Source organism: Strix uralensis, chromosome 21 (assembly GCF_047716275.1).
Source record: "Strix uralensis isolate ZFMK-TIS-50842 chromosome 21, bStrUra1, whole genome shotgun sequence".
Taxonomy (NCBI): Eukaryota; Metazoa; Chordata; class Aves; order Strigiformes; family Strigidae; genus Strix; species Strix uralensis.
Window position 1 is genome coordinate 10,076,157 of NC_133992.1, and position 24,579 is coordinate 10,100,735.

At 55.4% G+C, this 24,579-nt stretch overlaps 2 protein-coding genes across 7 annotated transcripts in view; one reads left to right on the top strand and one right to left on the bottom strand.

Annotated features, from left to right (window-relative positions):
• Window positions 1–62: 62 nt before the first annotated feature.
• DNLZ (DNL-type zinc finger) lies at window positions 63–7,953 on the top strand. The gene is made up of 6 exons (XM_074891187.1): window positions 63–239; window positions 563–702; window positions 4,535–4,691; window positions 5,746–5,853; window positions 6,918–7,052; window positions 7,783–7,953. Exons 1-5 carry the CDS (start codon window positions 63–65, stop codon window positions 6,936–6,938), a joined length of 603 nt encoding a protein of 200 aa, XP_074747288.1. The 3' UTR covers window positions 6,939–7,052; window positions 7,783–7,953.
• Window positions 6,308–24,579, bottom strand: part of GPSM1 (G protein signaling modulator 1) — an 82,229-nt gene continuing 63,957 nt past the window's right edge. For 3 of the 6 annotated variants that reach the window (XM_074891633.1, XM_074891634.1, XM_074891632.1), the window contains exons 12-14: window positions 12,070–12,229; window positions 8,912–9,120; window positions 6,308–8,491 (exon numbers count right to left, since the gene is read on the bottom strand). In XM_074891633.1, the coding sequence (XP_074747734.1) occupies window positions 8,303–8,491; window positions 8,912–9,120; window positions 12,070–12,229 (558 nt within the window). In that variant the 3' untranslated portion in view covers window positions 6,308–8,302. Of the gene's footprint in view, window positions 8,492–8,911; window positions 9,121–12,069; window positions 12,230–16,855; window positions 16,949–17,039; window positions 17,162–18,449; window positions 18,760–24,579 lie in introns of those variants that run through there. The other 3 variants (XM_074891635.1, XM_074891636.1, XM_074891637.1) reach the window with 3 other exon arrangements.

Genomic DNA, 24,579 nt, shown 5'->3' on the forward strand with positions numbered 1-24,579 from the left:
CGCACCTGACATGGCCGCCGCCGCCTCAACGCGCGCCGTCTCCGCGCGCCTGCGCCAGCGCCATGCAGCGCGCGGCGCGGGCGGTGGTCGGGGCCTTGCTCCGCGCCGCGCCGCCATGGCGGCCCCGCCGCCCCCCGCCCGTCCCGCCGCTCCGCCGCCCTTCGCGCCGCCCGGCCTGCAGCGCCGCCGCCCCGGGGCAGCCGCAGGCCACGCACTATCGCCTGGTGTACACCTGCAAGGTGGGCGGGGGCGGGCCGGGAGGGCGCTGCCGGGGCGGTGTGTGAGGGCCGGGGCGGCGCCGGGCGTCGCGGGCTGAGGTAAAACGGCTCTTCCCAGAGAAAAATCCCCTGGCCGGGGGGCGGCGGGGGGGCCTCTGCCGGGACCCGGTCCGTGGAGCACGTTAGTACGACACCACCGTAACACGGTCAAGCGGCCTTGCGATCGTTACAGATGAGGGAGGGGGAAGGAAACCTTTTAATCAGGTAAATACAACGTTTTTCCTTTAAAAGGTTTAGAAACTGCAATTACTGTGGTCATAAAATCCATTTTGTTTGCTTTGTAGGTCTGCCAGACCCGATCAGCAAAAACAATTTCCAAGTTAGCCTACCATAACGGGGTGGTGATAGTGAAGTGTCCCGGCTGCGGGAAGCACCATGTCATAGCCGATAACCTGGGCTGGTTTTCAGATCTGGAAGGAAAGAGGTAGGTGTGCCGGCAGTGCTCCTGCTGAGTTGCAGCTGGATCCTCCTGAGCTGATACATTATTTCTTTGATGCTTTTAAAATGTGGTTCAGAGAAAACCAAAGTTTTTGATGGGTTTAATTTTGTTTCGTCTGGTTTCTTAACACAACCTGCATTTTCTAATCTCCTGCAATTTGACCATTGGTACCGAGCATCCAAATAAATGGTGTAAAGCAGCAGCAGAAGCTGTGTGATGCACAGGCATCCTTGTTAGTGCCAGGAAGTGAATTACTGCGTGTGGGGTTCTGTTCTCCCTCAGGCTTTGTCAGATCACCGCTAGGTTTCCCCAGCTAAGCGTTTCAAACGTGTAGACTCATCTGCTGCTGAATTTCGGTGATTTCTAACTCCAGGAGATACCTTTGAAAATTTCTGTTTAGCTGTAATTGCTAAATTATTGATCCTAATGGATGAAAATAGTCCTGGAAGGTTTGGGTGGTTTTATCTGCTTTCCAAACTCTTTGTGGAGAAATACCATGTGATGCTCATGTGTGATTCACTGCGTAGTGTTAATCCTGAGAGCAAAGCGTGAGAGCAAGCCCGTGCTCGACTCTTAGGTCTGGCCTTTGCTGTGGTGTCACTGTTGGTTTTCAAATCGCTGTTGTTAAGGAATATCGAGGAAATCCTGGCAGCCAAAGGGGAGAAGGTGAGACGTGTGGCTGGTGAGGAAGCCTTGGAACTGCTTCTGGAAAGCTCGGCAGATACCGGGTCTCAAGGTCAGACCACGGAGGGAGAAAGCGGGGAAGGCCCCTCCGAGACTGGCGGCAAGGGACAGACCTGACAAATGGGATTTGTGTTGTTCTGCTGATGGCAAGAGAGACTCTTAACCTTTATTCTCTGATTTCAATGGGAAGTTTCTGTGTTTAAAATAAACTTGGGCATTGGTCTTTCTCTGTTGCGTGTCTTTGTCTTGTGTAGTTTTGCCTTTGATCAGGCTAATGCTCTTAGAGATGGAGCATAGATATTTTTCCTGGTGCTTGTTTTGCTGACTTTAAGATAAGTCTCAGTGCTTCAGCAGTGCCAGGAGCCCTCTTTGTTCTCTGCTGAGCGGGGAGCCAGTAATTCCTTGTCCGTGTGCTTTGGCCTGGGGAGGTGCAGCTGTGGCTGGAGGCTTTAGCGAGGTCTCCTGGCCTGGCCCGGCCCAGGTGTGTGTGGCACCAGCTGGTTGCAGAGCAGAGGAGGCAACTGGTACCACCTGAGGAGATGGGCCTCAGGTGTGTGCGTTTGCAGAGCCTAAGGGACCCTGCGGAGGGTCAGATCTCTAGCTCTTAACTGCAGTCATGTGCTGCTTTTTTCTTTTTCGTGCCATCTTCCAGAGTTTCGCTTCTGTGCCCCTCGCATCAGGGCTGAAAGTCATCTGGTTTTGTGGGTTGTGGCATGAGCCGCCCCGTGGGAGCGTCAGCCCCAACCCGCCGTGCTCGGGAATCCCACTCAGGGCGATGAGTCGGTGAGCGGTGTTGGGGTTATGCAACTTCCTGGTTGGTGAGGAGGAGGATGGGCGTGAAGGCACAATTAATATTTGTGAAGTGTGTTGGAGATGAAGTAGAGCACCTAGAAAGTTGTCTTAGAGTTACTTGATAGACATCGAGGTGCTTATTAACGCTACTGCTGTGTATTAAGATCAGTTAGAGAAAAAAAATAATAATTTAACACATGAAAGATGTTGGGGTTTACCAGTACATAATGCTCGGGTAGCGATGAACCAGGCGGTGAGGTGATCATATTGCATTTGTTAGGGCTTACTTCCTCTGCCTGCATGAAAACTTCTCTCAAGATCTGTTAGCCTGAAGCACAGTGAAGTGTCTGCTTGCTTCTGGTTTTGAACTTGCAATCAGAGAATGATTCAGGTTGGAAGGGACGTCTGGAGGTTTCTAGTCTGACCCTGTTGTTCAAAGGAGGTCCAGTTAGATAAGGATGCTCAGGGCTTGTCTTAATATCTCTGAGAATGGAAATCCCAGCACCTCTTTGGACCTCTGTTGTGGTGTTTGACCAACCCCATAGTGAAAAGAAAAACCCAAACAAAACCAACACCTAACTGAAATTTCCTGCGTTTCAGCTTGCACCCGTTACCTTCTTCCCAAACACCGTGTGCTTCTGAGGAGAGCCTGTCTCTGCCCTGCGCCCTCATTAGCCAGCTACAGAAAGCAGTGAAATCCCTCTTAGCCTTTGTGTCTCGGGGCTGAACAAACCCAGTTCTGTCAGCCCAGCGTGTCCAGGTGCTGGTGTCCTTAATCAGCGAAGTATTCAGTGAGAGTATTGCATGTGTTAATGAGTATTAATGAGTTCGTTCATCTGAAGGGTTCACAGTCGTTTTACACATGTTGCGTTACAAGCTCGGGTTGGAGCGAGAGGACAACCACCCTGTTTCCTGTCGGTACGTAAGTTCAGAGCGATGAAGCAGCGTTGAGGTCAGGAACTTCATCCCTGGGCACGCTCCGAGACAGCTCCATGCCACAGGGATCCACTTATTAATTAAGAAACGGGAGTCTTGCATCTTGGAACGTTGCTGTGTGCTCACCCTGTTGTGAGTTGCTGGCGCGTATTAGCACTCTGCTGGAAGATTTTAGTGCCTTTTACCTGAAAACTGGCATTCTGCTTCCACTGCACTAATGCCGTTGAGCAGCTGTTGCAGGATCCGTGTTGCCTCAGAAACGGTACATTTACAACCTGACTTTTTATACTGTTTTCCTTACCTTTCTTACCTGTTACTGAGCCCCAGCTACAGAAAGGTGGGGCTTGTTTTTGCTGCATTACAGTAAAAACTGTAGCAGAACCTGTCCATGTTGGCTGTTACTAGAATTTAGTGTTCCTTCGGCCCAGCATCCTCTGGCACGGGGTGCTGTGGAGGCAGGACAGCGCGCCTGGCCCTGCAGCACCCACATCTGGGGCTGGAGGGGGGTGAATTTTCGCTGCTGCTCTGAAGGTTCAGGCCAATCCTGGACAGAACAGGAGGCAGCAGATTGCAGGGAGCACCAATTTCCTGAGCGGTTGCTTCTCATGACAAAAGATTCTGGGGCTTTTAGCTGGGAGAGGGTTGCAGCTACATGAGGGAATTTGCATATAACACAGAAGGATTTGCTGCTCATAGATTGCAGGTAAAAAAGGAATTTTGTGCTCCCTTTTGAAGTGGGTTTTTCTGACAAATGTTGTGTCACAGAGGAGTGTGTCTGTTCTTGAAAGAGGACAGAGGTGAGCGCGCTTTGTCTAGGAGGAGCCCAGCAGCCTTTGCTTTAGCCAGAGACAGGGCAGCGGGGAGAAGCGAAGCAGCCTTTCTGCTGAGCTGGGGGTGTGTCGAGGTGGGAAAGAAGTGACGTGAGGGCCTGGTGCAGCGGGGCAGGGGAGAGCCACTGCGGGTGCAGCCGACCCGGGTCAGTCTTTGCGGCGCGGAGGAGAGGTGGCGATTTCAAGCCAGGGAGGGGCAAAGCAGCATTCACAGGATGGGTGCCAAACACAAAGCTGTTTGCTTGCACGGTCCTTGAAGCGTTTCACTGTGGCTGTTAAGGGAAGGATCCTCTTCCTGAATCCTGTCCCGTTAGAGCTTTTCTGCAAAACGGCAAGTACTTTGCCTCTTGTTTTCTGCCTCTTTGAGCGAATCCTCCTTTCGTAGTGCAGCCAGATGCCAGAGTTAATCCGGCCGGTGTGGGACTCTGGCGGGTCGTGTCTGTCAGCTGCAGGGCTTACTGGTGGTTGGAAGGCACCACTATTGGGTGGAGTGGGTGAGATGGGGCTGGGAAGCGAGGGGTGATGGGACTTGCTGGGGCTTCCTGACATAACCCCCTGCTGCTTTTTGCTACCAGTGTGCACAAACGTGTTGTCTGCGCCCTGCAGGACTGTGCCTCCTGCAGAGGCGTCCGTTCTATGCCCCACCACGCTTGGGTGTGCTGTGGAGGGCTCAGCTGTACCACGGAGCCTCTCGGGGGATTTGCCTGCCTCACTGAAGTGGCGATTGGGCAGGTATGTTTGTTTGTTTTCCCGTAGCATTGGCACAGGCAGTGAGGAGGCGACTGGGGGCTGTGAAGCAAATCACTGCTTGCACAGGATCTAACGTCAGTGGGTTCCGGCTGGGTGCTACTGCAGCATAGGTAGAGAGGCACAGTGGGGCTGAGCAAGCCCTCCGCTCAAAACCCTGCCTGTATGTGTCCAGGCCGTGGCCCTGGGCTGGGCTTTTCACTGCAGGGGTGGCCCTGCCTTACTGCAAAGCTGAGCAGGAGTTAACTTAGCCCACGGGCTGTGTCCTGGCCTAGCGAGTCCCAGGAGGTTGCTATGGAGAGTGGCCAGAAGCTGTCCAACTCCAGACTGAAATGTGCAGTGCCTGGGTGCTCGGGGCCAGCAGATCCCTTCCTGCTGAGCACCTTTCCACCAGCTGGAGATCGGTGACGGCGGGAGCAGGAACAGCAGGAGGCCCTGGGGAGGGCTGAGGTAAGTGCAGAGACTCAGCCCTGGCCTGACTCGGCAGATGAGCGATACAAAAATCCACATGGGCCTGATGTCAGGGGCACATGTAGAGCTGAGCAGCAGAGATCAGCACCTCGGCCCTGGCAATCCCGTGTCCATCCGGCAGCCTGGGAGAGGAGGGCGCTGGCCTTGGCCACTGGCTGCTACTGCAGGGGACAGCAGAGCAGCCGTCGCAGGCTGTGAGCAGCTCCGGACAGTGTTGTAGCCATCGCCTTCTGCTCCCAGGGGCTCTCAAAGGGACAACGTTTGCTGCAGAGCGTGTGCTCCCCTCCCCAGTGAAGGACAGGGACAGCAGGTGGGACCCCAGCACGCACAGGGGTTTCACCTCCTCCTAGGAATCTAAGCCTTTGCGTACCTGGGGGCAGGGTTGTCCCCAGGTCACACACAGAGACTTCTAGCGCCGAGCTTCTTGCATCCAGGCACAAGAGGCACGAGACTGCCTGAGGAGAAGGAGCTGGTGGCTCTTCATTAATCCTTGATCAGGACTGGCAGTGGCCAGCACAAGTTAGTCAGGCGTGGGAAGACCAGCTGTGACTTGGCTTTATCCTCACAGGGCTCAGGATCCAAAATCTGCTGCTCTCAGAGCCACTTTCTAGTGAAGTCTAACGGCCTGCTCATGCCTGCTGCATTGGAACGCGCAAGCGCTGCTGCCTGCTGCTTTGTGAGTATCTTCACCAGGGCTGGTGCCAGGGCTTCGCACAGCGCTCGCTGCCCTTTTCCTCTGGCAGCTGCCAACGGGGAAACAAGACCCGGGTTTTGGGCCAGGCGCTGCCGAGGCACTGAGACAGGGCTGAGCCGGAGCCCCCGGGCAGGGCCTGAAAGGGAAGGCTCGGCCATGCACCTAGAGCGGGGACAAGCAGGTCTTTTCTCGGACACTGCAGGGCTGTTTGTCTGTCTGGTTGTCCTGGTAACTTCTAGGCTTGGGCTGTTGCTCGGGGCAGGGAATGCTCAGGGCTTTGTGTCCCTGTCACAGCCACGCTCTGCATTTAAGGCAGGTGGGGGCATAAACCCTTGACACTGACACACGAGACCCCCCCCATTCCCAAGGGCAGCATTAGTGCTGTGGTCAGCAAAGCAGGCAGGCTGGCCAAGAAATAACGGAAATGAATTGTCACTGAAGCTTAGACACAAATATTTATTAAGCACAACCTCCCCTTCCCCTTGAGCTGTATTCATTTCTAATATATTAATTTATTTGGCAGATTATTTTTTAGAAAAAAAAGTACCTGTGGGTTGGAAATTCCCCATTAAAATGACATTAGCAAATGCACATGTAAAAAATAAATAAGCTCATACATTCAAGTATATGGCAAATAATTAACACCTCTGAAAGCTTAACGGTCAGATTCCAGTTCACCACCTGGCCGAGAGCTGCACAGGCCTGAGCCTGCAGCTGGTCATGTCATCATCTTCATCTTCACTGTTCTCCTCCTCCTCACAAACTCGAGCTGGGGCAGCACGTGGTGGCTGGGCAGGCCCAGAGCTCTGCCAGCCCCGGGGAGGAGGCCGGGCCTCGGCCAGGCAGCCTGTAGCAGGTGAGTGCTCCCTGGCAGCAGGTAGAACGCAGCTCCCCCTCCTCAGGGTCAGTGCAGGCAGGTTAAATGCCTGATGAGCAGCATCACTGGTCTAAAAAAATCTTACTGCTGGTTGGAAATGTTTCCATCAAATGCATTTCAAATAGAAAGTGCTGATTTGTTCTCTAAAGGAACATATCTGCTTTGGCAGACTCGGTACTGGAGTTTCTGAAGTCCAAGATCTGGTCAAGGAAAGAAAAAGTACTCCACCTCCTGAAGTTAGATTCCTGCTCCCCTCCCTCTGGGCTTGGCTTTTCCAACTGTTCCAAGAGGAGAAGGAATGAAAGTAAATGTAGACTCTTGGCTTGTGCTGGGGGTGGAGCTGACTTCCCAGCCAGTACCCTGGTCTGGAGCCCTCGGGAGGCTCCGTGTGTGGAGACAGAGGGGGCAGAACCGGGGTGCTGTGCCGAGAGCAGCTCTGCCGGGGCCTGCGGGGCGCTGGTTTGGGGAGAAACAAGGGGAGGGAAGGGCCCTGACCCTGACGAGGGGCTGGTTCCGCTTGCTCTCCCGATAATCCCTGGACAGAAAACTCTGCTGGCTCCTGAAGTGGGTCCCTGCCGAACGCCAGCTTCACCCTCGGGCGCACTCGCCTGCACCCGGGACAGTCCTGCCCGGGGCTGGGGGCTCAGCAGCACCCACAGAGGTGAGTTGCCCCCGTCTGCCTGGTACTGAACAGACAGGCAGAGACTTCCTTCCCCCCTTGCCCCACACAGGCCCCTCTCTCAGGCCTGTCAGGCTTTGTCCCAGGCAGAGGCTGGGCTTTGCCACAGGGCTGTTCTCTAGGGGTGACCAAAGTCCACTAAAGCTCGGGGGGAGCGAGGCTTTGCTCCTGCTCGGGGGGCCCTGGTACAGCTCTGCGGCTGGGGGAGCTTCAGGCGTGGCACGGTGCTCGCTGCAGAGGCCTCAGCAAATCTAAAATAAACTTTTAAGGTGTGTGGGACCATGACTGCGGCCGGGGGGGGTGAGGTTTAACAGGACTGGTGTGGCCTCTGACTTGGGCTCATTTCCTCCTGTAGGAAGAACAAAGCTGAGCGAGATGTTCCAGGGAAGGATCCAGAGCGATTTGTGTCACCTTGTGCTGCAGGCAAGACAGGAGGACTTCAAAATGGAAAAGGTGCTCTTCCCTTCCCCCACTAACTTAGAAGTGTTGTGGAAATAAAAGCATCCAGGCTGGAGTTAACCACCCACTCCGGGCTCCTCCTTTGGCCGTCAGCAGAAGTTCCTGGATTTTTAGGTGATCAGCAAAGGGGCTGCCAAAGTTGTCTTCCCTCGTGCTGTGCCCAGTGTTAGTGCAGCCGCGTGTCCTAAAAACCCCCGTGTTTAAAAACCGTCCCCCAGCTGCTGGGCCCTGCTGTGCCGGCCTCCGCAGGGCGGCCAGGTGCAACGCAGGGGGTGCAGCTCCCCGGGGCCCTGGGGCAGCTCCTGGAGCGCAGGGACGCTCGGCTTTGAAACCACCTACACTTTTTTTTTTTTTTCTCCTTTTTAAAAACCAAAATGAAACCAAAACAACCCCCTCCCCAAGCCAAACCCCAGTTCTTAGCTGGAACCAGGCCTCTGCTGCTCCTCTGCTGCCTCCTCCTGGGCTGAGGCCAAATCCACCCGCTGCTCATCCATGCGTTTGGCCTGGACGCGCTGGATGAGGCTGAAGAAATCTTCATCTGGCATGGTGGGACCGCGGGGGATGGAGTCTGGGGGGGCACAGCGCTGGTCATCAATCCTGGAGGACTGGGGGGGGAGGAGAACAGGCCTTAGGACTGAGCCCTGACACCACAGCCCTGCCCTGGAAGCAGAAGGCTGGGACCAGTGCCCAAGGGGGGGGCTCAGGGCACAGGCTCCCCCCGTGCAGCGCTGCACCCTGCTGCGGGCTCCAGCGCCAGGGAGGAGCCATGACCCAGCCCAGGGCACGGTGCTGCGGGGCGGGGGGGGGCAGCTTCTCCAGCCACCCTGGGGCTTGTAGAGCGGCGATGAAGTGCATCCCTCAGTACGGGTACAAAGGAGGTAAAGCCCAGCGCCTGCCTGGGTGCCGTGGGTGGGCAACTACTGGCCACAGCCCCTCCCAGATTGCAGGGGGGATCAGGGGATGGTGTTTGCCCAAATGGGGGAATCCAGTCTCCCCCCCTTCAGCTCGGTGGCCCACGCCAGTACCTGACACTTCATGAGCATGTTGAAGAACTCGTCCCCGGGCTCCTGGGCGTCCCCCTCCACACGCAGGTGCCCCAGGTTGTTGTGTGTTATCCGCAGGCCAGGCAGGTTGCCCACGTTGGCACGCTGGTCATCCAGCCGTCGGCTCTGGGAGCTGGCGATGAGATCGAAGAACTCCTCCGTCTGCGGAGACGCCATTAGGGAGGATTGTGCTGTGACGGGGGAGAGGAGCAACACGGGTCATGGCTCTGCCCACGCGGCAGAAAAACCCAAATCCTCCTCACCCAGCCACTGCTCAGCCAGCCGGGCTGTAGCCCCCAGGGCCAGGGGCTCGTCACACAGCCGGGCTCCCCCAGTGCTGAGCCACAGGACCCTCGGCATCTCCTTCCACCCCACGCAGGGCAGTGGGAGCAACGCCAGCACGGGCAACACAAGCCAGCAAACCCCTGCCATCAAAGCAACACCAGTTACCAGGCGCAAAACCCACCGCCCCATGTCACAGCTGCTCTCTGCAGGCTGGTGCCTTGGTACCCGCCTCCCAAAAAGGCCTCGGGCTGCGTCCCCGCAGCTGCCCCACAGGAAGGGTGAGCAGGACCTGCCCCCAGCTCCCCTCAGCAGGACCCTCTGCCCTGCCCTTCCCCGGGGGAAGCGGAAAAGCTCCGGTTCAGCAGAGCCGCAGTTTCCACTCCCCAGGGCTGTGCTGCCTCCAGCATGCTCCCTGGCCAATGAACGAACAAACACGGCCGATTTATGGGGCTGGGCTGTAAAAACGGCACGGCACGCTCCAGAGCAGGCCTCCCACAGCAAACCTGCCACGCACGAGAGCGCAGGCCTCGACGGGGAAAGAGCAGAACCTCACGTACACGTCTGGTGCTGCTGGAACTGGAACCTCCCACGAGGGGCTCCAGGCTCTTTCCCGCACTCCGGCAGGACACCGAAGATGCCATCTCAGCCCGGAAGATCCAGTGCCCCGACATTAAGCGCTGCAGGCGAGCGATTGCTGCTGCTTCCACTCAGGTTTCTGCCTCACGCCAAGAGGCCGCGCTGCCAGGGGCCAACCCGCACCTCGCCAGGGCACAGCCACTGGCAACTGCAGGTGAGTGTGGAGTTCAGAGCGCTTGTGTGCTCGGGGACAGGCAGTACCGCTTCTCCCTGGAGGACAGGCAGGCAACCGGCACAGCCCAGGCCTGGCTAAGCCGCTCACCTGGCAGCAAACCCTTCCCAGGCCCCTGGAAGCCCGACCTTTTTAGGCCAGCTCAAGAGCTGTGAGCCCCATCACAAGCTGCAGGACCTGCGTCACCGCGGGCGTGAGGAAAAAACTCGTGGGGTCTGGTTCTCATTGCGTGGAGCTGCATCAGCCTGAGCTGGAGTCAGGGGGTCCCAGTCCAGAACCTGTACATATAATTTACGCTCTGTAAGCCCTAGGGGGGCAGTATCCCCCCATCCAGGCTCCCAACACGCCCGGTGTGTTCTAGCCACGGCGTGCTGGAGGATCTGTTGGGCCCCGCGCCGCCGGAGCGCAGCCTTGGCCCACCCGCTGGCACCGCCGAGGGGCTCGCGCCAGGCACAGCAACCACGGGACAAAGGGAGGATTTTCCAACACAGCCCAGGAACGATGCCAGAACCTCGGCAAAGCGAGCGAGGCAGCCCCCCCAGCCCTGGAAACGCCCCTCGGGCGGCGCTCAATGGAAAGAGCCTGTTGGCTCCCGGCAGCTGCTGGGCAGTGAAAGGCTCCTGAACAACAGACGCTGCGCTCGGGACAGGGACAAGCAAAAGAAAACTGTAAGAAACGCGGCTCGATGGGTGTTACCGTCCCAGTGAGCATAAAGCACTCTTTTTAGAGCCCCAGCTCATGGAGTTGCAGAAATGCATAAAAATCTCAGTGCTGACGCAAAGACGAGTTTCTTCCCCTGCAGCTCACAAAGAAACCTTGAAAATAACATGTCCAAAAGGCTCAGAGACAAACGAGAGCTGAACAGAACGTGTGCCTACTTGTACATTCTTTATAAAGCTTCGTATTTTAAACTCAGTCTCCTAAATTACACAGCTGTTGCAGCCAAACGCACTTCTGTATCAGAAATGTGGATCTTGAAAAAGTGATGCTCATTTCCACCCTATTTTTAGAAGGTAAAAACCTGCTCACCTCACAGCCAACCTGCCTTCTGCCGCAGACTGACCCCCCCTCCCCGCACCGCCCTGCTCTCGCTGCCGCTTCAGCCCCTGCTCCTGGCACCCGCCGCCTCTCCCAGCAGTCTCGTGCTGCGGCTCTTGCCGTGCTCGGAGGGATGTCGCGGGTCTCCTTCTCTCCAGTTTGTACTTCACGTCCATTTCGAAAACCAATAAACAAATCCATCAGTTCAAATGAAGGGTTTTGAGCCCTTTGCGACGGTGTGAAGTGTGCCAAGTGTGACCTGCACATTTTAGTGCTTCTCTCCAGCTTGGTTTAAACAAAGGACCTCAACACTGTATCATAAAAAAAGACACAAAACTGAAGTGCAAACACAGACCTAAACTTGCCTTTCCTGTCCCATCTATTTGTCAGACAGCTTCCTCAATTTATCCCTGTTCTTCCTATGGGTGAGCTAGCTGTCTGCCTGTTGGAGCTTCCTACTGTTTATCCATCCTCCTGGCTCCTCCGTTCTTACACAGCACCTATCACCACAGCATCCAAGAATCATACAAAATCCAGAAGTTTTTCCTCCATGGCAACGCTATGAGAAGAACTGGTGATACTTTAACCTGCCTGTGAAAGCCCGCCCCAGCCCCCCAGGCTCTTACAAGGTCTCCCAGTAATGCCCATCAACATCTTCCTCCTGGAGATGCTGGCAGAGGCAGAAGTCCTCGTGCCAGCCTCAAAAGTACAGACCTTCAAAAGAAGATCTGTACTGAAAAAGTCCAAGTATATTTTACATTTCTCATGCTGGTTTACTCTCCAAGCCTTAGTTCATATTCTCCAGCCCTTCCCTCAGCAACCATTAACATAAGAATGTTTCTTTCTTCCTTAAATAACGATGGAGATTGCCAAAGCACTGCTAAGTTCAGAGAGCTGAAGCTTGGGGAAAACATCACAAGATTCATCGTAAAACCACGACAGCTGGCCGCAGCACGGGAGCAGCATCGCTCCCACAGGAATAGCAACTTATAAACGCATCGGTGCTTACATATCCGTTCTTCCAGGGCAGGGACCGGTGTGGCAGCTGCCTCTGCAGCCTCCGATGGGCATTCTTCCAACGGGCAGCGCTGATCATCCATCCGGTTGCTCTGGAACTTGCTCAACAGGTCAAAGAAGCATTCCTCATCCGAAGGGGTCCGGTTGATTTTCTGAAAAGACAATAAAATACAGAAGAGAGTCAGAATGCCCCAAACAACTCCCCGTGTCCCGTCGCTCCATCTGGCGTGGCCTCAGCGACGCGTCGGGCCCCCTCCTGCTCCGTTCAGAGGCCGGCTCCCGGCTGTGCCCGCCGTTTGCCAAGAACCGCAGCCTGGAGCCTGCCGGGGGTCACTGTGAATTGGTCCCTCTGTCTCCTGGCTCTCAATAACCTCTCCCTTTTTTTCTTGTGGACAATCTAACACCACCCTCCTAGACGGGACCACAGAAGGTCCCCTGTACCACAGGCACCCCTGTGAAGAGCTGCTCTGCAACTTGTGCTCTGTGAGACTGGGGCATCCCTGGTGAGCTGCGGCCCCTCCAGCAGCTCACTCGTGCTGTGGCTGACCCCAGAGGCTCTGGGCACTTCTGCAGCCCAAACCGGAGCCGGGCTCCTGCCAGAGAGCAGACGAGCCTTGCCCAGAGCAGCCTCTGTGGCTGCCCAGAGCCTTGAGCGGTCAGAACAAACTGGAAGCTGAAAGGGAAAGGGGAGGAAAGGGGCCAGCACCCACCCCAACGCTGCTCTGTGGGGAAGAGGAGCTGCTGGGCTGGCAAAGGGGTGGGCTCAGAGAGAGACCGCAGTCAGGAGTGTGAGGGACGAGAGGGAAGCATGTGGACGCCCTGGCTGAAGTGCTGTTGTGTGCCCAGCTAAGGCTCAGCTCCAGCTCAGGCATCCTGCACTCAGCCGTCCTTTCTAACCAGCTAAATTTAACCTTTGCAGGCCGCTGCCCCTTGCACCCCCAATGCCTCCTTTTGGTGCTGCCGTGTCCACAGCACACCGCCTGTTGTAACAGTCACCGAGCTGCAAATGCCACAAAATTATAAGTTTTTCAGGAAAACAGTTCTTGCACAAGAGCCCCAAATAAGCACCTTGCACTAGACAGCGATATATTTAAGTCGTGCCGCAGAAGGGTTCACGTTCACGGCAGCCTTTTGAACACGCTGTGCTGTGTCCAGTTCCAGCACGGAGAGAGGCCACGTGCCCTGTGCTGGGAGGGCAAACCCAGAGTCCTGCTCTGGAGCAGGAACAGCAGATCTTTCCGAGGAGCCACTCAGAATGGGATATAAAATTAGACAGTGATAACAGGGGCATCTGCCAGGCTCAGGAAGGGTCCCTGTGTGCTGAGCTGGTCCCACCAGCTGCTGGAAAAGATACAACAGAAACCAACCCAAAACTCCTACAACTGCGTCTGCCTGTGCTGAGCTATTTTCCAGCACGGGGCTGGGGAAGGCCAGTCTGGGAAGGGGCACTGGGTGCCTCCTGGGGAGCAGCACATCCCACCAGAGAGAGCACAGGGAGAGCCGGCCCAGAGCGCCAGACCTTTCAGCAAGAGAAGGGGATCTCCTTGGCTGCTCCTGAAGCAAAGCCCCTCTCCCAGCTCTGCTGGTGGCCACCTGGGGTGGCCCGGGAGCTCTCCCTCTCCTACCACGTGCGGTGCTGTTCCCAGTTCCCATCAGAGAGCTCCTCACCGGGGCAGAGGCAGGTTGAAGCCCTCCAAGGGAGGTCTGCAATGGGGAGAGACTTGTGCTGACAGGGTTAAAGCAGCAAGTTGGATTCAGTAAATGAAGGAAAACAATTTTCCTGTATGCTAAGCGAAGCAGATGAGATGCACTCAGCTTCTATTTAGGGCAGCGTCAAAATTAGCAGCGGGCCAGAGAGGAACATTAGCAATGTGGGAGCTGATCGGGGAGGGGAAAAACCCCTCTCACCTCTTTCCACGTGCCAATCGCTAATGAAACAGCGGCTCAGACGGACCCTCCGAACCATCAACAGTTGCACCTTGGAAATCAAAGCCTGCTTGGGCTTGAACCAAGGACGAACTACATCTATCACAGCTCTGCTGTGTTGGTTTGCGTGACCTAAATTTCGGGCTAGAGGAGGAAGCCGGCTCATTCACACCAAGCCTCCCTCTAGCTTCCCCGCAACCTCACAGAGTAAATCAGAGCAATCGCAGGTCCACAGGAGAAGTTTTGCCTTGCAGGGAGCAGCCGGGCAGCACGTTGGTCAGAGCCCCCAGCTCGGGGCTTCCCCCCCAGCAGAGACCAGATTCCCCCGGGGTGCATCCTGCCAGGGACCCTGCGATTTCACCTGTCAGGATCTCTGCTCAAAACGTGCCTGGGAGAGGAAAGGACGCTCTGAATCAGTAGGAAGAGCAGCCAGTGCATGCGAAGTGTGGGACAGGGCTGGCGACGTGCCCAGTGCCTCCCGGTACAGTGGCACCCGGAGGGGCAGGAGGCCAGTGCCTGCGGGCCAGTGTGAGGGCTTGCACGTGCTGCGCTAGCCCAGAACTGGGGGTGCTGCAGGACCCGTGGCAGCACCCGCTGACGCCAGGCTCCCTCCAGCGCTGCCCCAGGCCTGCACTTCTCTAATTAAAATGCCCAAATATGACAAGGCAAGTAGCGCTTGGCTCCCTCCCCTCAGTCTGCTCCTAGCCCCGAGGAAGGAGCAGAGAGGGCAGATGGATGCACAATTGCACCCTGGGGGCCACCATCTGTGACCGAGCTGTGCTCGCCCAGGGCTTGGCACATCCAGGTCGGTCAGGAGGCTTCCCGAGAGCCAGGGCATCCCCTAACGGGGCTGAGCAACAGTCCTGCCGTAGCACAGACACACAACAACCAGTCACCACGGGCCCAAGACCCAGATCCCTAAATGGTTCCTGGGCAGCAGCTTTGGTTTCCAGCCCCAAGACCACCTCTAACCCCACAGCTGGTGTCCCTGCCTGGCCTCACCCCCCATCCTCTGCCTCTAGCACCGCAACTGCCCAAATTCTGCCAACTGCGATTTTCCTCCAGTCAGCCAGACTCCATCACGGGCAAAGAGGCAAACCAACCCCCTTTGCACTGGGCAGAGGGACCTGGGGGCTGCTGGCACTGCAGAGATCCCCCCTGGGGCAGCTTTGGCTGCAAACATGCTCGCCCTTGGCACGGGCACAGACACGCACACGCCTCTCCTCACACAGGGACAAGGACAAGCGTGGAGCCTCTGCTCCTGCTCCAGGGAAGGACAGGGATCCCAGGCAGGCGGAGGTCCCATGTGTTCCCATTTTCTGCAAGTGCTATTTCCTCCTGGACACTGCCGGCTCATCGGAGAGCTGAGCAACCTGGCTACAGACAGCCTGGGAGCAGGACTCACCTGAAACAGGCCTCCCGCACTGGAAGGCATCCAGGCTTTTGCATACATTTATTTGCTGGTGGATGAGCAGGCTGTTTAACCTGCCAGGTTGGATCCAGGATGTGTAAAACACAGCTGAAGCAATGGACAGGCAGCAAAGAGCAGCTGCGGGGAGGGACAGGGAACCTGCTGCTGCTCTCCCCTCTCCCTGCAGCCATGCCCCCCCCCGGGAGCCCCTCTGCTCGGCTGGGACCGGTGGCTCTTCAGGACGGGTCAGGGGAGCCCAGTGTTTGGGCTGCCCCAAGCTCCTGCCTCTGCCGGGCTGCAGGTCGCTGCCTTGCGGAGCACAAGTGTGATAAACTCTATGTTAAATAAAATCTATCACATTCTCTGGCCGAGAAGGTCCTGGGCTGCCTGGCTCTGCCCCCCAGCACAGGAGTGCAGGGCACAGAGCAGCATCTCATGGGGAAATCCCTCAGACTGGCTGCTCCGGATGCGCAGGCGAGGCCGAGGCTGAAGCGATCCCAGGCAAAGCAAAACAAAGAACAGAGTCCTGTGCCCAAACCCCCTTGGCCATTTTTACCCAGATTCAGGAAAGCCATTAAACAAATATAGAAGCCCTAATTGCAAGAACTAAACCACTTTCCAGCTCCCCAACACCTCATGAAGCCACAGCCCACAAACACCCCGCAGAGTTTCCACCCTTGGACGCCGCTGCCCACCGGGGTCTCTGCAGAGAAAGAGTTTCCCTGACACACTCCCACTCCCGAGCCCCATCCCGGGACTGGCAGAGGACATTTTAATTATTTCCGTGCTATTTTTACATGGTCTTCCCATGCCTGAGGTCCCCCAGGGCCCTGTGGAGCAGGGCACGGTGCTCCCTGGCAGGCAGATCGGGAGGTCCTTGTGCCCGGCCACACACACATCCTGGGCCAGGAGCAGCAAGTCCTTGGTCGGAGCAGGGCCGTGGCTTTCTGCTCCAACTCCCTGGCAGCCCCCTGGCCCTACTCTCGCTTCGGCACCTGAGCAGCTCATACCTACCACTGCGCGCCAGCACCCGTGTTAGAAATGCCCTCAACCCAACGGCTCTGGCGACGGCAGCTTCTCCCAGAGCTTCCTGCTGCCCTCGCAGGGGTTGAGGCCAGCTCGGGCAGAGCTGGAGGGCTCCCCAGGAAGCGGCGGCAGCCGGGGTGGGATCCAGCTCCCCCCGCATTCGCTGCTGAGCCCCACCAAAAACCTGTCTGATCATGGCCACGCAACAACACGCGCCTGGGTCGCTCAGAGGTTCCCAAGGACCACAGCAGATGATTCCTGTGATGGCAAAGCCACAGCACGTCCCCCAGCGACTCCTGCCGCTGCCACAGGCCGAAAGCACCTGCTGTACCACTCATGGGTGAAATGTTCCCTTTGAAGGGAGCTTTGCCCACCAAACTGGAGATGCTCTCGTGAGTTACCCAAAGGGCCAAACCTTGTTCCTCTGTCAGATCAGCTTCTCTCACAGCTGGAGTCCCCTCGGGGTGCCTTTGGTTCCCGCCCTCTGCTCCAGGCTCAGTTTCTTGCAGACCTGCCCCGATGCGGGTAGGAACTGTTGAGCTCAAGGACCACTCATGCCGGCTTCGCTCAGCCCTCTGAGGGGGACGGCGCCGCCCTACCTGCAGGCAGGACCTGCTCAGCGGCAGATGGACCCCGGCGGGTCTGGCACAGAGAGTCCAGCTCAGGAGCTGCTGCTCAAAGACATCTGGGCCAGGTCAGGGATAAGGTGAGGATGGCAGCAGGTTCAGGAATAATGCAGCAGTTTTCACTGTTACTCCCTCAGAGCGCGCTGCCTTGGCATTTAAACGTGTCCACTATGATTCCTCCTCCTCCTTGCCTTATTTCAGGGAGGAGACAACCTGGATATGAAGTGACTTGACCAAGTCCCGCAGTGACGCGGTGGCAGAGTTGGGACAGGACCCAGCCATCGGTCCCCAGGGCCAAGCTCTTACCTGCAGAGAGGCCTTGTTCTAACAGGCACTTATCTGCCCAGGGCCTGGCAAATATTCATCCCAACGCTTCTACGCCTGCGTACCATGCCTTATCTGTCTCTCCCTCTATAAACCAGGTACATCACAACTGCTTACCTCCTCTCTTTCCAAGGCAGCCGACCTCAAACTCACCAGGCAGGAGCGGTGCTGGGGTGGTGCTGGTGTCCACCAGTGCTGGGAGCACTTTATCCTGCTGCCTGCCAGTCCCCCGCACACGGCTTTTCTTTATCCTGCATCACCCCAACACCTCGTCTCGGAGGAACCCACCATGGGAGCCAGTACCACTGACACAGCCACAACCCTAAACCCCCTCACCTCGCAGGTCCAGCAGGCACAACCAACTTCCCCACCTCATCGCTTCACCTGGTGAAAGGCACCAGAGCGGGGTTTGCAAAGATCTGGCAGGCAAGGTGGGGCTGGAGGAGAGGAGTGGAAGCAAACCCCTGGCCAAAACCCACAGCCTGTTTTACCCGGAGGTGAAACATCTGGAGCATCATCTCTGGGCTCAGGAGTGGGGCTCCCCCAGTCCCCGGCCACCAACACCTCGGCCAGAGTCTCCGCTCCTTGATGAAACCGTCATCTTCAGAGTCAGAAAAGCTGCTAAACTCGTCCAGTCTTTGCTGAGGACAGCACGTTCCTTTCAATGCCAATCCTTAAGCACTGCTGCCACGTTCCCTCCGAAAGGCAGGGCTGCCCAGCAGACACCCCATCCTCCCCCAGTAGCCACGGCCAGGCACAGAGAACCACCAACTGCACTCGCCACGCTCTGCTGCGAGACATCGGCAGGCGCTCGAGCAGTCTGTGCATAGCTCGCATCTATTTCCCAGAAAGTTGCAAAAATATTAATAATAAAAAGTTCAAACTGAAGCTACCTGCAAACTTTAAAACAAACAAGCATACACAGGCAATACCCAAGCCCCGGCCCGAGTAAATCTCTCTGCTGTATCTCTGTATCTACCTCCTTCTCTTACTCCCAATCCAGCCTCTCATTTCAGAGAGAAGGGAAACACAAACAAAAAATGAGTTTTACTTACTGACCTCAGCAGCCAGCTCTTCCCCCGGCTCCAGCTTTTACATGTCCACGGCCAAGAACGACCCTCTCCTCACAGGGCAGCGGCTGGTGATGCGGGGCTGCCGTTCTGATGCTCTTCAGCTCCCGCTAGCAGGCAGAGAGAGCTCTCCCCAGCTCCGCTCCGGCTGCCGGAGCAGAGATTTATGCGGAGCGCGCAGCCATGTGCAGAACGTCGCCAGCACCAATGACCCGCTGGGTGCGAGATGCAGCTTAAAGCAGCAGCCCAGCTCGCCACGCTCCTCCCGGCGTCACTCCTGTGCCCTTGTACGAGGGGGTGGACTCCAGCGAAGCGCTCGGCTCTCCCTCACCTCACTGCCACGATCCCAGTGTTATTAGATGATGCTCTTAAACACACAGTGGAGCTATGTGAATATTTAGCTTTCCTTCCACCTCCTCACCTCCTACCCACCACACACACTTTACCTTAAAAATAGATTGGGATCAATTTTCCTAAACTACATCTGCAAACACACTCAGCTCTACAGGCACACGCACCACGACAGTAAATGCACTGTGCACATACAGACACAATATGATCACTCAGATTTAAAGCACCAAAATATTGAAGGACCATTTTTAGCTCCCGATAGTCCTCCTGCTCCTCATATTATTAGATACGTGATTTTTTTTGTCCTATTGCAAGAGCCAAGGATGCTCAGCCATAAGCATCTCTTAATTTAAAACGTACCACTGTTTAACAAAGGGGAAATTTCTAATTGCAACAAGGTTTTAAACAGAGGAAGATGGAAACGCTACGCAACAGCCAAAGAGCTGTTTTTACCTCCCATTTATGAAACGCAAATGTGAAATGCGAATTTCTGACAGTGAAATGGGTCGCTGGAAAGAGAAGCAGTTTGCCAAAGGCCACCTAGCAGGGCAGTGGCAAAATGGGGACAGAGCCCCCTTGGCACTCTCGGCTCTCTGTCCACACTCTCCTCTTACACTTTATTCTTATTTTTCATTGCAGAAGTGGGAAATTTCTTTATCCTGAACAAACGCAGTTTTTAGGGACTGGCCGTGCCTTTCCATACCAGTAAATTTATTTCCAGGAGTCACACAGTAATTAGAAACATGGAAACTGTGTGGGGCCTGAGATCAGGACTCCTGGCTCAATACCTGGCACTGCCCACAGCCAGGCTGCGCCCAGGGCACGGCGGGTCTCAGCCCCCCGACCCCTCCTGTCCCCAGGGGGCTGTGAAACGATCCCAGACCAAAGGACAAGGATCACAGAGGCATAAAGCATCTCCAGAAGGAGAGCAGCAGGGCTGGGGCAGCCACAGTTGGGGACTGCGAATCCATCGGTGCCCACGAGGCTGATCTGGCAGATGGGGAGGGGGTCGGGCTGTGCTCAGGGGCAAACACAAGCTCTGAAGCAACAAGTGATAAAACACCCTGTGCTGACAAGACACGGGCAGAACTGCCACGGTGAGGATGCTGCAGATGTGCAAGATGGACCCCCCGGAGCACCAGTCATGGCAGCCAGGATCTGTCCTGTGGGGCAGCCCCACCTGTCATGTGCCAGGAGAAGAGGCAACTCTCCATCACGCAGGAGCTTGCAAAATCCCAATATCAGGACAGAGCGGGCAAAAGGCAATTAATCTGCACCTATTTTGTTCTGGTGCCACAGGCTATGGGAGGCGAAAGACAAGTGGGAATTGGCCTCAAACTAAGCTGCTGCCTTGGGGAGCTCACACACTAAACTTCAATTTAGTTTGTGATTTAATTTTTAAAAATGCTATAGCAACTGAGGGAAACAAGGGGCAGGGAAGGGCAAGGGGCAGGCACAGCCGACCTGCCTGCTGTCAGGCTGCGTGCAGGGGCACAGACGCTGCCACAGCTCGCGTGAGCTGAGCGTCTGCGCTGCGGCTGCCATCGCCCTGCTGCTGCAGCGCTGGGGGCTGAGCTAAGGGGATACTTCGGTGGAGAGGGGTAAGAGGGGAATAACCAGAACTGAGACTCTGCCCCTTCTGTGAAGAGCTGAGTTGACGTGGGACAGCCACGAAACGGGGTATTTGAAGCTGGTATTGAGGGTGAAATGGAGAAGATGGGTACAACACAGGAGCAGAGCCCACGCGCAGGGGATCGGTGCTTGGAACAGCAAGAGGAAACGACTTTTTGCATCTGGGTTTAGGACGCAGCAAAGGGGAGTGAGCGAGACGTCCACGATCGGCAGAGACACCGCCTGCAACTCCAGACTCCAGCTCTCATGCCAGCGAGCTGCGAGTGTGTGCCTGAGTGTGCCCTCGGCACACGCGGGCCCTTCAGCGTGTTTTGCAAACAGCACAGCCCCAGCCCCTGGTGCAGACCAGACACACGCTGCTCAAACACAGGACGTGCACACGGCGCTTCCCTTGTAGGATGAAATTATCACCCTTACTTGGACTGTTTTCAAAGACTTTTTTTTTTTCCTTTAAACAACTCGCCCACTCATCCCTATAAACGCCAGTGCTAAAAGCTGGTTCTGTTGTTAAGATTTCAAATAACTTGGGTTTTATTGTTTCAAACAAAATCAAAATAACTCACCCACGCTCCCTCCTTCCCTAATACAGTAACGGCTGACCTGTTGGGAGCATGCCCTACTGCCACACTCAGCTTAAATCCCTGTCTTTGGATCAATAGCAGGTGACAATACCATTTTTTATTTTATTTTGAGACAGGGCATAGCGTGCCTGTGTGGGTGTCTGGCTGAAGTGTTACTGACACCTCTGCTACTTGCAGTGCCGATCCGACTGCCCAAAAGCCAGTGCCACCATGCTCAGATTTGGCCACTTTGTGCAACCACCTGGATTTACACTTTTTCCCCTGCTACACCGTCACCTACCCTGAAAGCACAGGTCAGGTAGCCAGCCCTTGCTGCTGAGCCCAGTGCATCCATGGCATGGAAATTGCTTCTGGTTTCTTTTTGGGAGGCAACGTATTAGTCAGTGTATTCAAACAGTCCTCAAAGAGCTACAGCAATACTCTGTAGTTAATGTAGCAACTTTTCCACATAGGTTTTGACAGCATTTACCCTGCCAGGCTGGGTTTTCCTGTCACCATTTAATAGAAACACACAAGCCTAGATTTAGCACCTAAAGCTTAAATTACTAACCAAGGAGACGAGTTAAAAGCATCAGTATTCCCAGGTCAGTCTCTCCAGTCTACGGAAGAAGATGGGAAGCTCTGGAGACCAATTTGGCCCATTAGAAACCTGGAGCATCCCTTAAATACCAACACTGGGAGTGAACCTGAACTACTTGCTCGAAACAATCCAGGTTACACGCAGATGCCAGCAAACAGTAAGTTCTCAGAGCACAACCACTGCTCACCCTCGCACAGGGCTGCGGTACCTGGCTGTGCACGCTGTAACACACCCAGGCAGCAAAGCACAATGTTTGAGCTGAAACTAGTTGCAGTGATTTACTTTGCAGTTGGAGGGGGGTGGAACTAGGACCACGCTCAGCTGTTGAGTCTCAGCTGAGCAGCAGTAATTTGCTAAATCGAAATAACTGCGTTGCTTTAAAGGATATAACCCATATTCTTGATTAATTAGCACAGAAGCCAAGGTTAATATATAGTGCTCAACTCCCAGTCACCTACTCTATCCACTAGACCGCACCACCACCTCCCCAACTTCCAGCCCTACCGAGGAGTAGGAGGTGATGGAGGAGACAGGTGCCTATAAGCCCGCTGCCAGTGAAGGACACGCTCCTCTTCGTCGATGGAAACGATCCAACGCTCCCCCAGCAGCAGATATGCCCTCCTCCCCACAATATACTGCGCTCGGAGCCTCTGAAATTGGAACCTAGCGACAATTTGCTTTGAAAACGCTTTGCAAAAAAGCCTACTTGTCTATGGATTGCCAAAATTGTGCTGCTTTCTTGAAACGTACTTTTATTTAGACACCTACTTGCTTTTAGCACAGCGCTGTTTTAAAAAGCTGCTGAACAGATGCAGCACCTTTACCAGGGGTGACAATGATTGGGTGAAGTTAGTCGGTGGATCCGCACACACCCATCTACATTAGCACCCATAACGCACATCTACCCTTCACATAAACACCCTTCGCTGCAGCAAACGCCCAAATCTTAATTATTATTTACTCATATTCCAGTAATGCCTGAAGGCCGCGCTCAAGATCAAGGCCTTGTTACGCAAGGCACCCCACAAAACATGAAATCCTGGCCCTGCTGGGGGCAGGGAGGATCCTGGGGCTGGTACCCGTGGGTTTACCCTTTCAGTGATGGTCAGACACAGCCCTTCTCAGAAGAGCTTAAACAGGTAAGACAAAAAAAATCACATGAAATGCAGGAACAGCTTCTCCTTATCAGCAAAAAGCAGCTCTTGCTCTGGTACATGCTATTTAAAAGGGCAAGATGAAACTACGCCCCATTTGGGGAAGGCCAAGATGGGGAGGCTGATTTCCTCCACATGACAGTGCCCAGAGAATGCACATGGCTTTAGATACAGGCAAAAAGTCCTCCAGGGACTTTTCTGCACATCCCAGGGGAGTTGCACCTCCCGCACCCAAGCACATTCAGTGGTCTCACTCTTCGCTGGCTCTCAGGAGAGGGCTGCACCGATCTGCAGAAGCCAGTTCCCCCTCTCCTCCAGCATAACGAGCCCTGTGGGTAACTGCAACTCTTGCTGTGGCACAGACATCATGATCCAGGATGGAAAACCTGGATCTATGGGATCGTTCGGAGCCCTTCCCTAATTGCACATCTGCCCAAGAAGCTTCCCCAGCAGTCCCTGCACACGAAGCACTTAAGTGGGCTCAGCTCTCTGCCAGGCTCAGGCTGCAGTCTTCTGGGGCCTCATGGGGAACAGGCAGGAGCCGGGGGCTCTGAAAAACCATTATTTAGGCTTTTTTAGATTAATTGGTGTTAATTGCTTTGGGAGGCCCAAAAATAGCACTGCTAATGGGAAATGTGGAGGCAGGCTGAAGGCGAGGTGTGAGCAGAGGCTCGTGATTGCCACATTAACCCCGGACGCAGGTTGTGCCCTGCCCAGCAGGCAGCCAGCAGCAACTGCCGAAAGCAGGGAGACCTTCTCCTGTCTGCCTGCACCCCTAACCCTGACACCCCCAGCAGCTCCATTCACACTCATACAGGGGCAGAGGGAGCCTTTTTATCATGAGAGCTCCAAGAACCAGCACTTGAACCTTCCTCATTTCAGGCTCCTTTGATTTATGGATTCATGCCCTTCTCCTTACTCCCACAGCCGTGGAGCCCCAGCCAGCTCCCCGGGAGCCTCAGTTTCCCACACGTACTCCAAGCACAGACACAAGGACAGCCCAGAGAGACCCCGACACCTCCGCTCACCCCACAGCTATCCTAAATCCAGAAGAGAGAATTGAGACCACGTCTATCCATAAGCAGTGGGTTAGAGAACAACCTACTACCAGAGGAGGTTACTGCCCGTCGCTGAACTCTCCTGCCTGATCACAAACGAACGCTGGGGACGGAGCTGCGCTGGTGATGAACAAAGGCCTCTGGGCAGGACGCCCAAGTGACCACACGGGACAAGCTGCTCACAGGCTGTGATCCAGGCCCACCCAAAGCTGGGCAATAACAGACAAAAGCCAAACTTGCCCCAAGGTTGTGCTGTGTTTGTGTCTTCTGGGAGAGCCTCCAGCGCCACAGCCCTGTCCAGCAGCTGGTAACAGCCGCTATCAAAGATAAGGTACAGACAAAACTGGTCTGATTATACAGGCTCCTGCACTGCTACAGATCTGTCCTTAAATGAAACCCAAACCCCCCATTATTAGGGTGCCTTTCCCTGTTTTTAAATATACTCTGTATAAAGAGAAACACAAGTTACTGGTACAGAAAAGATTATCTACGCAGACCCACCAAGCAGTGGAAAAGCACACAGCGTGGCGCCAGCACGCACAGCTCCCTTCCCCGCCTTGGTCCATCAGGTGCTGCCTGACCTGCCAGATCCCACCAGCCACGGCTGGGAGCTCAGCCCCCGGCGCTGGCAGGGATACAGGTCGCTGCTGGCACCCCACAGAAGCACAGGCACAGCCATGCTGCCTCTTGCACTCGCATGTGCCTGAGCGAGAGTCGTGCAAGAAAAATTAAACAAAATCCCCAGTCACCAGACATCCCTGTG